This window comes from Protopterus annectens, chromosome 2.part0 (genome assembly GCF_019279795.1).
Source record: "Protopterus annectens isolate FY-2018-M chromosome 2.part0, PAN1.0, whole genome shotgun sequence".
NCBI classification, from domain to species: Eukaryota; Metazoa; Chordata; order Ceratodontiformes; family Protopteridae; genus Protopterus; species Protopterus annectens.
This window is the reverse complement of record NC_056728.1, coordinates 968,037,383-968,049,379: the sequence shown is the minus strand read 5'-3', so window position 1 is coordinate 968,049,379 and position 11,997 is coordinate 968,037,383. Positions and strand designations below refer to the sequence as shown.

The 11,997-nt window shown below is 43.9% G+C and overlaps 1 protein-coding gene across 1 annotated transcript in view; it reads left to right on the top strand.

Moving 5' to 3' along the window:
* LOC122792798 (annexin A3-like) overlaps positions 1 to 11,997 on the top strand; it is an 825,182-nt gene that overhangs the window by 245,376 nt on the left and 567,809 nt on the right. The window contains exon 4 of the mRNA XM_044060366.1: positions 9,838 to 9,857. Within this exon, the coding sequence (XP_043916301.1) occupies positions 9,838 to 9,857 (20 nt within the window). The remainder of the gene's footprint in view (positions 1 to 9,837; positions 9,858 to 11,997) is intronic.

Genomic DNA, 11,997 nt, shown 5'->3' with positions numbered 1-11,997 from the left:
AAAATTTTTTTCCCTTAAAAGAGTATAAAGGTAAGTTATAATGCTTGGCAAATGTATGCACGGAGGTCCAAGTAGCAGCCTCTATAATGTCCTTGGTAGCCACTCCTCGTAAGAAAGCTGTGGTAGTGGCTGTAGCCCTTGTAGAGTGAGGCCTTATGTTCTGTGGAGTTTGCTTTCCATGGTAGGAGTAACAGAATCTGATGCAATTTCCTATCCACTTGGAGATTGTCTGTTTTGAAATTGCTCTTCCTTCCCTTCCTGTTGCATATGCTACCAGAAGCTGGTCAGTTTTTCTATTGCTCTTGGTTCTGTCCAGGTAGTAGCGCAACTGTCTATGTACATCCAAAGTATGCAGCAGTCTTTCCCCCCTGTTCTGTGGATTGGGGGAAGAAGGTAGGTAGGTGGATAGCCTGGTTCAAAGACACTCTGGATACCACCTTAGGCATAAATGTAGGATTTGTTCTCATGGACACTATCTTGATGGAAGATTAGGAAGGGTTGTACTGCCATTAAAGCCTGTAGCTCAGAAACCCTTCTTGCTGAGGTAATTGCCAGCAGAAAAGCAGTTTTCCAGGATAGGTGTTGAAGATCTGCTGTTGCTGCTGGTTCGAAAGGGGGGAGTGTCAACTTTTCAAGCACAAAGTTCAAGTCCCATGCCGGTAATAGTGGTTTCCTAGGAGGTTTCACATGTTTAATTCCTCTCAAACTGCCTGAGTAGAGGATGAGAGAAGACAGGAGGATCGAAGCTGTATTCTGCAGAAATAGCTGATGCATGTATCTTGATGGAGGAATAGGACAGGCCTGTATGGAGAAGCTCTGCCAAATACTCCAGGATGTTGGCAATGTCTACCTTTGATGCATCTTTTCCCCTTTCAGTACTCCAAATGAGGAATCTTTTCCATTTTCCTGCATAGTTCCTTCTCGTTGAAGGTCTGCGGGCCTCAAGGATAATGTCTTTAACCCTTTGGGATAAATCTGGGTTAGTTGCTCTTATGTAATGTTCCAGGCAGTCAGCTGCAGAGTTTTCAGGTTTGGATGCAGGGTGTTGTAGCCGCTCTGAGTTAACAGCAAAGGAATCAGGGGTAGTGTCCACATTTGCCCCCGAAACATGCTCCTCAGTAATGGGTACCAATGTTGTCTTGGCCAGTCTGGAGCTATCAGAATGATCCTTGGACGTTCCTCTCTGATTTCAATAGCACCTTGTGCATCAAAGGAAGAGGTGGAAATGCATATGCTGTCAGGCCTTTCCAACTGAAGGATAGAGAGTCCACCTTCCAAGCAAGTGGGTGGTACGTCCTTGTGCAGAATTTCTTGAGCTGGTGATTGAGTGGGGATACGAATAGGTCTATTTTTGGCAGTCCCCATTTCCTTGTGATGGCCTTGAAGATGTCCGGGTGTAGCATCCATTCGTGAGCATCCGAGGTAGTTCTGCTTAATATGTCTGCTAGGATGTTTTCTTTTCCCGGTACAAAAATTGCTTGTAGCTGAATGTTGTAGCTCAGAGCCATATTCCATAGGTCCACTGCCATCCGGCATAGAGGGTATGAATGAGTGCCTCCCTGTTTGTTGATGTACCACATGACTGTGGTGTTGTCTGTCCTTATCATCAACTGCCCTTCTTGGAGGAATGGTCTGAAATTCTGGATTGCTAGTTTTACTGCCAGCATTTCTTTTGATTTATGTGCAGGTGCAGCTGATCTGGAGGCCATAAGCCTTGTATGCACTTGTCCAGCATGTGGGCCGCCCACCCGAGGTCTGCGGGACTCGATGTGATGGTTTGGCTTGGTTGAATGCTGTGGAAGGGCAAACCTGGGTTTGACTGGCATGCCTGAGCCCACCATAGGAACACTTGTTTCAGGCATGGGATTAGTGGTATTTCGGTTTCTAGGCTGTGCCTGTGTTGAGACCATAAATTCTTCAGGTACCACTGTAGCTTTCTCATATGCAGTCTGGCATGAGGGACCAGGATTATGCAGGATGCCATGAAGCCCAAGGCCTGCAGTACTTTCCTTGCTGTTAGTTTGTTCTGCTTTGTTAATGCAGAGAAGTAGAGAGGGAGTTGTTCTTGTTTTTCTGCAGTTAGGAATGCCATCTGTTTTACTGTGTCCAATTCTGCACCTAAGAAGGTTATTCTTTGGGATGGTATCAGTCTTGATTTTTTTATATTGACTGTATATCCCAGGGCTTGCAGTAAGCAAATGACTCTTTGTAAGTCTTCTGTTAGCTTGTTTTTGTTGTCCGCTTGTATCAGGCAGTCGTCCAGGTATGGATATATTTGGATTCCCTGAAGCCTGCAGTGAGCGATTACTGATGCCAGGCATTTCGTGAACACTCTGGGCACAGTAGATAAGCCAAAGGGCAATGCTGAGAATTGATAATGCTCTGATCCTGCAAGAAATCTGAGGTATCTTCTGCAATTTGGTCGTATGGGGACGTGCAGGTATGCCTCCTTGAGATCTAGAGTCACCAGCCAATACTCCTTGCCCAGCATGGGAAGAAGTTGCTGTAGGGTCAGCATTTTGAATTTTGGAACAATGATGAATGTGTTTAAAGCGGACAGGTCGAGAATAGGCCTAGTCTGGAGTAAAATCCCTTTCCTTGTTCCATAAATGGTACCCTTTCCACAGCTCTCATCTTTGCTAATTGAGCTATTTGTTTTAGAGCTTCTGTCTTTTGATTTGGTGGTAGGTTTGGCATTCCTCTTTTTCCTGGTAAAGTATGGAAATGAAACCTGTAGCCTTGGTCTATAGTTTGTAAAATCCACTTGTCTCTTGTGATGTAGTGCCAGTTTTTTGAAAATAAGGCTAACTTTCCGCCTAAGGGTGCTGCAATTTGTTCCCTGGTAGGCGGTGCCAGAGCCAAGTCACTGTGATTGTCCTGTTGCAGTGGTAGTAGTTGTGTCTGTGCCTCGCAGGTTATTACCTTGCCACTGGCGTCCCCTGCAGGCTCCTCCTCTGGATTGATTTCTGCCTCTCGAACGCCTATTCCTGCCTCTCTGTGTTTTAGAGGAGTCTGGAAAGGACCAATTTTTGGAAGGCCAGTTCCTGCTAAACCTTGGAGGCTGAACCTGTAAGAAATATTTCACTGTTTGTACAGATTTTGCCTTCTCTTCCATTTTCTTCAGTACCTGCTGAGCAGGAGAACCAAATAAACTGACCTTATCCATAGGAGCATCTAATAGTTTTGCTTTAACATGATCCTGCAAGACCAGTTCCTTCAACCATGCATGCCTTCTTATAACTGTGCCAGTCATGGCTGATCTAAAGGAAGCCTCCAGTGCATCATAGCCACATTTTAAAGAATGGTTACTAACCTGCTGAATGTTATGCACCATTTCTAGAACATATTTCTTATCTAAAGAATCATCAGAGGACAGTTTCTTAGTTAACTGATCAAGCATAAACTCCTGGTATTGGATCATATGAAACTGACAGTTCAATGCCCTAGCTGAGAGAGTAGCAGAGGTGTATACTTTTTACCCCATCTCCAAGGACCTGGATTCCCTTTCAGAGGGGAGAGGGTTTTTAACTGAGGTTGAAGCTACTGCCTTAGGCCCCTGGGAGATAGTCTCAGGATCTGCAAAAGGAGACTTGTATAAATGATGATGTGTGTCCGGGACCCTGTAGAACCTATCGGGCTTAGCAGGGGCTGGAGGCAAAGTGTCAGGAGCAGTGCAAGCATCATTAAATGCATCATCTGCAACAGGAAGAACTGGAGGTATAGCTAAAGGCCTAAGTTGTGGTAAATGCAAAAAGGTCCTAAGCCTTTTCCTTGAGTCTGAGAAATCTTGCCCCTGCCATTGAAATTGCTCTCTCATGGCATGTAAGGTTTCCCCAAAGGAAAATTCCTCTGGTGGAGAGGCAGAAGGAATCGATTCCTCAGCATCGGAGTCTTCATAAGTAGAAAAAGGAGCCTCTGGATGGTCTGTAATGTCTGAATCATCAGAAGAATCATCTGAGGACACTGGCTCAGGGGGCTCTGCTCTAGGTCTCTTTTCTGGAGGAGGTTGAGAGGCCCTGTCTGGATGAGGTTGGGATCCCCTTATTAAAGAGATGAGATCCTCTGCCAGAGTAAGCATTTGGGAACTGGAGCTGGGCCTGTGAGAGGGGGGCTTAACAGGCACAGACTTAGAAGTTTTGGCTGCTTTAGCCCTGGCAAAGGCCTTTATGGACATGGCTGCAGGCGGCCTAGCAGCACCACGTGCAGGGGTTGAAACATCCAAGGGGATGGTGTCCGATAATTCTTGTGAAACCACAGTAGCAGGTAGAATTTCAGAGGCCGACTCAACCAGGGAAGAAGGGGCCTCAGAAGTAGTCATGGATTCGGCTGTAGTTAGAACCGTTTGCTCAGTTTCGGCCGAAGCCGAGACACTCGCGGTTTGCTTAACCGTGGTTTCGGCCGAAACCGCGGACCGCGAGTGTCGGTCCTTTTCTTTGTGTTTCTTAACTTGTGAAGTCGGAGGATCCGACGGCATTATATACGCAAAATCTGAGCCGAAAAACTGTTCAGCAAACTCCGACCGACGTCTAAGCGTCCGTCGGTTGAAAGAAGCACAGGCTAAACAAGCTGCTACGTCGTGGTCTAAACAAGGTAAGCAGTAAGAGTGGAAATCTTTATGAGGTATTTGTTTCCCACAAATTAAACAGTTATTAACTTTTTCTGACATCGGCTGAGGCAAGAAAGAGTCCCCAACGGGGTACTTAGCTTTTTAGAAGTCTTCGAAGTAGTATTCGGTAGTAGTAATCTCTGGATCTGACCGACCGGCACTTGCGAACAGCTTGTGCTTCGGGCGCCACGCGGCAAGAAAGATTGAGGAAAATGGCGTCGGCTGATGCCTTTATACCCGAAGAACTGCAGCTATGACATCGGGTGAAGTGCGACACCAGCCGAGGCCAGACCCAGACTTTGGAATCCGGCCGACCAAAGGGCTGCCTGACGACAGGACAACCCATTTGTAAGGACTGCAGATGCATCCTTGAAGGACATCTACAAGACCACCTCCCATCAATCTTACAATAGCAACAGAGAGAGAGATCCCACAGAACAACATGCTCAGGTACCTCCTTTACCCGAGCACCATACACATTCACAGCTCCCATACCTATGGAATCAGAAACAGAAATTGCTGGCTCCAGTACAGGAACCCCATCCTTAAACACATGTTGTGACAAATGTTGCACCTTCTCCAGAAACAAGCATTATAAAAGTTAAAACAAACCATGCCAATGGAATGCAGAATGTGAGCCTGCATACAACAGGTGAAAATGAAGGAAATTCCAACAAGGACAACAGAAATTAAAACAAATGAAGAGAACTCAGATGTGTAGGATTCTGAGAATGATAGCAATGACAAAAACTAAGACAGCAAATGATGGGGAGGAGTTGAAAGAACTAATCCTCAACTTCAGAGAAATATTGGACCATGAAGGACATCCAAATGAGTGTACTACCCTGGCCACCAACAAATTCTTAAGAATTTAAATAAATTTCTGATATAAGGGACAGTCCTGTAAATTTCACAAAGACTTAAGACTAATGTATCATGATCTCCTTTGGGTAGACGTGAACCATTAGTTAGTTTTCACCTCCTCTTCATCCCCCTCACCAGGCTCGACAAGGTCACGGTCAGTTGTCTGTCTGGTGCCAGAATCTGCCACTTCATGCACTTAAAGTCTCTCCAAAAGTACAACTCTGTCATTGTCCATGTCAGGGTGAATGACTTGAAACATACCTCCCTGGACTATATGAAGAGAGACATGATTGAGCTTGGAGTATGTGTCCCAGGCAGGTATGACCCAAGCCCTAAGCAGCAACCTACCTTCACCAAAAAAGTTACCACAATACCAATAAAAAATAAGGTGTTCAACATTTGCCTTAGTTTCTGGGTAAATTACAAGATCATCCAGTATCTGTCCATCTGGGATGACAGTTGACAGGCCTCCATGTTTGCCAGAGATGGCCTCCACCTGTCACCACTGGGATTCCAGATCCTGGCCAAGGCTCTCTCCTCCCCCATTGTGCCTTTTTTAGGCAATGTCCCAAAGACAAATCTTTCAACATAAAAGATCTGTCAAAAAGCAAACTGAAGGTCATGCTGATTAACACTAGGAGCCTTAACTTGAAAATGCACTCACTGGAGGCTCTCTTAGCACTGGAAGATGCAGAAGTCTGTGTGGTCACGGAAACTTGGTTCAGGGCTGTGGAGAGCACCCCCTACCTTACCAGGCTATATCTCATAACACACATTCCGACCCTAAAATGAGGTCAGGAAGACTAAGGCTGGTGGAGTCCATCTTCATTAAGGACAGGCAACACCTCCAGACTGGTTTGCCAGCATGATGCACTGGAACTACTCCAGGTGCAACCGACAGTTGGCAAGACACCCATCCAAGTTATAGCCAGCTACAGACCCCCTCCCCACTCAATGACTCAGGACATCCACTCCTCTTACTTGGATCTACTCAACTCCATCTAAGTACTCCCTAACACCCTGATCCTTGGTAACCAACTACCCCATCACAGACTAGGTGAACTATTCCTGCACTAATACACTCACTCAACGATTCTTTGACTTCATCAGTTGTAACGCACTAGACCAGCTCGTATCATCCCCCACAAGGAGAGATAACATTCTGGACTTGGTTCTCACCAACATGGTTGACCACTGCACTACTTCCATAGTATGTTCTTCCCTTATGAGATCAGATCATCAGACTGTCTCATTTGAAGTTTCTATTCCACCCAACCCCCCCACCCATGATCAAGCTAAAGATCTGCTCAAATGCTTCCCCTCAGAGGATACAGACAACTATGTTGAACAGTACGCCAATGCAGTATACAAGCACCTGTACAACTGCATGGACTCAGTCATACCCAAAAGAAGTAAAACCTGTGCCACAAGGAAACACAAATCTGTCTGGTGGACATCCTCCAACAGGCTTTACAACAAAAGGAAGAAATGGTTGTCCAAGGGCAAAAAATTTCAAACTGGAAAACCTCCCTCCTCAGCCTCAAGAAGCAAATTAGATCACTACTGAAAACCTCCAAAGCCAATTATAAATTGAAACTAACCTCTGAAACAAAGGGAAACCACAAAGCCTTCTTCAGTTATGTCAGGAACCTCCATGGCAAAGCTCAGGTTTGTTCCAAATTAGTACTAAACAATATCACCTAAACTGATCCTGTTGACATAGCCAGCCTGCTAGTAGATAGGTTCAGTGCAAACTTCACCCCCCATTCCCACCAAAGGCCCTATCAACGTTTCGGATACATGTCCCACACCTCACATCTCCACAGGTCAAGTGCTAAAGGCCCTATCCAAGGAAAAGAATACATCTTCCATGAGACCTGATAGTATCCCAGGCTGTATTCTGCACCATCTCCAGCAAGAACTGGCTTCGCCATTGAGTACCCTATTCAACCACAGCCTAAGTACAGACTTCATCCTAGAAGAGTGGAGAACTGCCATTGTCATCCCCTTACACAAAGGTGGTGCTACTATTGACCCTGGAAACTATCGCCCCATTAGCTTGACAAGTCTGATTTGTAAATCCATGGAGCATATTATGGATTTCATAAACAAGGACATAGGCAATCTCAAAGCACTTGACCCCACCCAGTTCGGATTTATCAAGTGCAGAGCTTGCCTGTTGAACCTGGTTGACTTCTTTGAGACCGTCACCAAGGCCCTGACACAATCCCCCACTCAAGCATCATCAAAAAGCTAACAGAACTTGGTGCAAATCCCTATCTCATCAGGTGGGTGGCCAACTGGCTCACCAACAGGACCCTCAAGGTCAGGACAGCTGCCTCCACCTCCGCTAGACCTGTCACTAGTGGAATTACCAAGGGATTTGTCCTGGGACCCCTACGGTTGGGCATCTACTTCTCGGAGCTCAGGCAAAGCCAAAAGGCCTGTGGCTGACCAAGTTTGTGGACGACTAAGTTGGGTGCTGTCATTCACTCCCCAAATGATAAAAAAAAACTGCAAGAGGGTCTCACAGCAACTAATGACTGGTACCAAAGTCATGGCCTCAAGTTAAATGCAAAAAAGATGCATGATGCCATTAGGCAAAAACATGGCCCCTACTGATTGCTACATCAACGGCAACCCCCTAAAGACACAAACTGTGGTGAATGACCAGGGTACTCAGGCTGATAGTCTCACATTCGATAATCATGTAGTGGCAGTGGTCAGAAAAGCCTTTTACATGATTCATCTCATAAGTACAGGGATTACATCCAGTTACCTCTTTGTACTCCTCCCTCATTAGACCAGTAATTGAGTACAATGCCCAGTTTGGTATGTACCTCTCCAAACATGTGCACCAACTGGAAAGGCCGCAGAAATACCTCACAAAGAATCCATAGCCTCTAACACCTGTCCTATGTGGACAGGCCCAAATCACTACTCTGTATTGTACATGCTGCGCAGAGGTGATCTGTGTCTCACCTACAAGGACCCTGCCCTACTAGAGATGCTCCTTATCCGTAATTCTAACTTCATGCATTACCTGCACAAAAGGCCTGAATCCAATATAGGACATCAACAAAACCTGCTGGAGAGAGGGGTTTGTCTCCCACAGACCGCCCCATCTCTGGAACAGACTTCCATACATGTCAGAGTACCTCACTGACCCTCTTCGGGCACAATCTTGAGTGGATTGGAAACCACAAATTTGTCCCAGGGGTTCCACCTGTGTGTCTCCTTGATAGGGGTGACAGGTGTTGACTGAGGTTTCTTTTTGAGGATAAACTCTTGGCCAGGCTAGGCTTGTAAGGACTCCAGGGCCATTAGCCTAGTAACCTCCTATCATCCTATAACTAGTTACTAAGGTGTTACTTCCAGATGACATAAGGAAATAATGGTTAGAAAAGGCAGGATGGCCATTACTCTGCAGAGCTAGACAGAGCTCAGTTGGCAGAGAAAAGGCAAACATTAAACTTAATCAAATATACATGCCTGATTAAGACTACTTGGTCTAAAATAGACGTGCAAGCAAAACAGTTAAAACACTGCAGATAATTTGGACAGGTTACTGATGGTGTTTCATAGATATTTAACCTATGCTAGCCTACGGTGCCTTTTTATACATTTCTAGTTCATACCCATAGCTCTTTATGGCATCCAGAAATGTTTTTAGGTCTGGCTTCTTTAAGTGACTTACTAGGTAATAACAGCCAGCATTAGAAAGCATAGGGGGTTATCAAAATAATACTAAAATGATTAGTCTATGATGTCCTAAAGTAGAGAAATCAATCACTGATTGTCCCTTACTATTCGTATTTATGTTCATATTTTCATAAGTCAGCCCTAGACTTTACTGGCAAATATGGTGCAATATGCCATGGTGGGAGCAGGACAAATCAGTCAATGTCTATTTATATCACACTATACTGGAGACATTTCTAATTATTTGTTAGTAATTATGAAAGTAAGTAATTTCATTGTACTTACTACTTGAAGAAAACTGTCACCAATACTTGCATTGTAAGTTGCACATCTTGAGATGGTCTCTTATTTATTATGCTAATTACAGAATGAAGGAGATGTTTTCACATTTCAGTAAATATCTCAAACATACACTCAGAGGAATTTGATGTCATGTGAAAGCTTATGTCTGGTTAATAAAAAAGTGTTGTAATGATATGCATCTAGTTTACACAATTTCTAAGATATGGTAATTTGTGTGAAAGTGTAGCAAAATTATAATTTGGGGGTTGTATGGAGTATAATAAAATGATAACATTGTTATTTGTACTATCCTAATAACTTATTGTTCACAAGATGCTTAACATTTATCTTTTGCTTAAGTTTTTTTTTTTTTTTTTTTTTAGAAAATGCTCTGAAATGAAAGGTGTGTAGGCTGTTAGAAGTGTGACATTCTACACCACACAGGTGTTAAGTACTGAAGATGTATAAGAAAAGCTCTGCAAGCTGTTACTGAAGATTTTTCTACAGGCACATATACCTAAAATCAAGGAAAGTACAGTTGTGTACGCTTACCATAAAAGTAGATGTTAGAGTGTATTCACTGTTGCAGTCATTACATTTGGGTAATCTGCTGGCAGGTTGCCCTCAAGTCGGCCTGATTAACAAAGTCTTGGGTCTTGCGTCGGTTGCTGTCCCTTCTTCCATGACATCAGGTCATCAGGGGTATAAAACATGCAGCTGACACCATTACATCAGTTTTTCTTGCCCCAGATGTCAAGTGCCCCCCAAATGGGGAGCAATATATATATATATATATATATATATATATATATATATATATATATATATATATATATATATATATATATATATATACATATATATACATATACATATATATGTATATGTGTATATGTGTATATAATTTAAAACACAAAAAATATACCTCCAAACAAAGGCAAATACACCAAAAAGGCTTTTAAGCATAGTAAAAGAAAGTAGAGGTATAGTAAGAGAAAAAACAGGAGGCTGGAGGATGGGTAACAAGGATTGCAACAGTGAATACACTTGGAACATCTACATTTATGGTAAGTGTACACAACTGTACTATGGTCTTCATGTTTCACTGCTGCAGTCATTACATTTGGGTAGATTCCCAAAGCTATGGTTGGGAGGATAGATTTATACAGCATTAGGACCAGCTATAAGGCCCTGCAGGACAGCAGAGACAAAGCCAGCTCTGGATTTAGAGAAGAAAGGTAAATGGTAATGTTTGGTGAAAGTATGAACTGAGCTCCAGGTTGCAGCTTCTAGAATGTCGCTGGTAGGAACATAAAAGCTGCAGAATTAGATGCAGACCTGGTGGAATGAGATCTGATCCTCTGGTGGATAGGTTTACCATGGTGCATATAGCAGAAATTAATACAATGGCTTATCCATTTGGAAATCATCTGCTTTCAGATGGACTTTCCCTCTGCCCCTGCAGCAAATGCTACCAGCAGTTGTTCAGATTTTCTTAGCAATTTTGTCCTGTTTAAGTAAAATCCAAGTTGTTTGCGTACATCCAATGAATGCAGAATCCACTCCCCCTTGTTCTGTGGATTGGGAAATAAAGTTGGCAAACGTATTGTCTGATTAAGAGCCACACTGGATACCACCTTAGGCATGAAGGATGGATTGGTCCTGAGAGACACCCTGTCCACATGAAAAATAATGAAAGGCTCCACTGCCATAAGAGCCTGTAATTCAGAAATCCTTCTAGCTGAAGTGACTGCTAAAAGGAAATCCGTTTTCCAGGAGACAAATTTTAAGTCTGCAGTAGCAGCTGGCTCAAAAGGAGGGAGAGTGAGTTTTCCAATACAAAATTGAGGTCCCAGGCAGGGATTGGAGCTCTCCTGGGAGGTCTTAAGTTTTTGGTCCCTCGGAGATGGTGCTTTAGCAGAGGATGAAAGAAGAGGGGAGGTTCTGTGTTGTAATGAGCTGAAATGGCAGAGGCATGGATTTTTATGGAAGAAAAGGACAGGCCCTTGTGAAGCATCTCAGTTAAGTACTGTACAATCTGAGGAATATTGGGCATTGCTGTGCTTATTCCTTGTGACTGGTTCCAAAAACAGAATCTTTTCCATTTGTCAGCGTAAGATTTTCTAGTACTAGGCCTTCTCACCTCCAAAATGACATCCATCACAGGTTTGCTGAGGGATGCTAAGGGTGAATTTAGGTGATTAGCCATGCTGCAAGATTCAAAGTTTGGAGCTGAGTGTGCAGAATTTGGTTGTTCTGCTGAGACAGTAAGTAAGGTGTCTTAAGGCAGGTGCCATGGTGGAAGGTGTGACACATTGCGTAGGAGTGGGTACCAGTGTTGGCAAGACCAGTCTGGTGCAATCAGAATCATTTTTGCTTTGTCCTGTCTGACTTTAGTAGAACTTTTGAGAGCAGAGGCAAACGGGGAAAAGCATAGACTGACAGGTTTTTCCAGCTGAAAGATAGAGCATCCACTTTCCAAGCTTTTTTGTTACGAGTTCTTGTGCAGAATTTGTCCAACTGATAGTTCTGGGGTGAAGCAA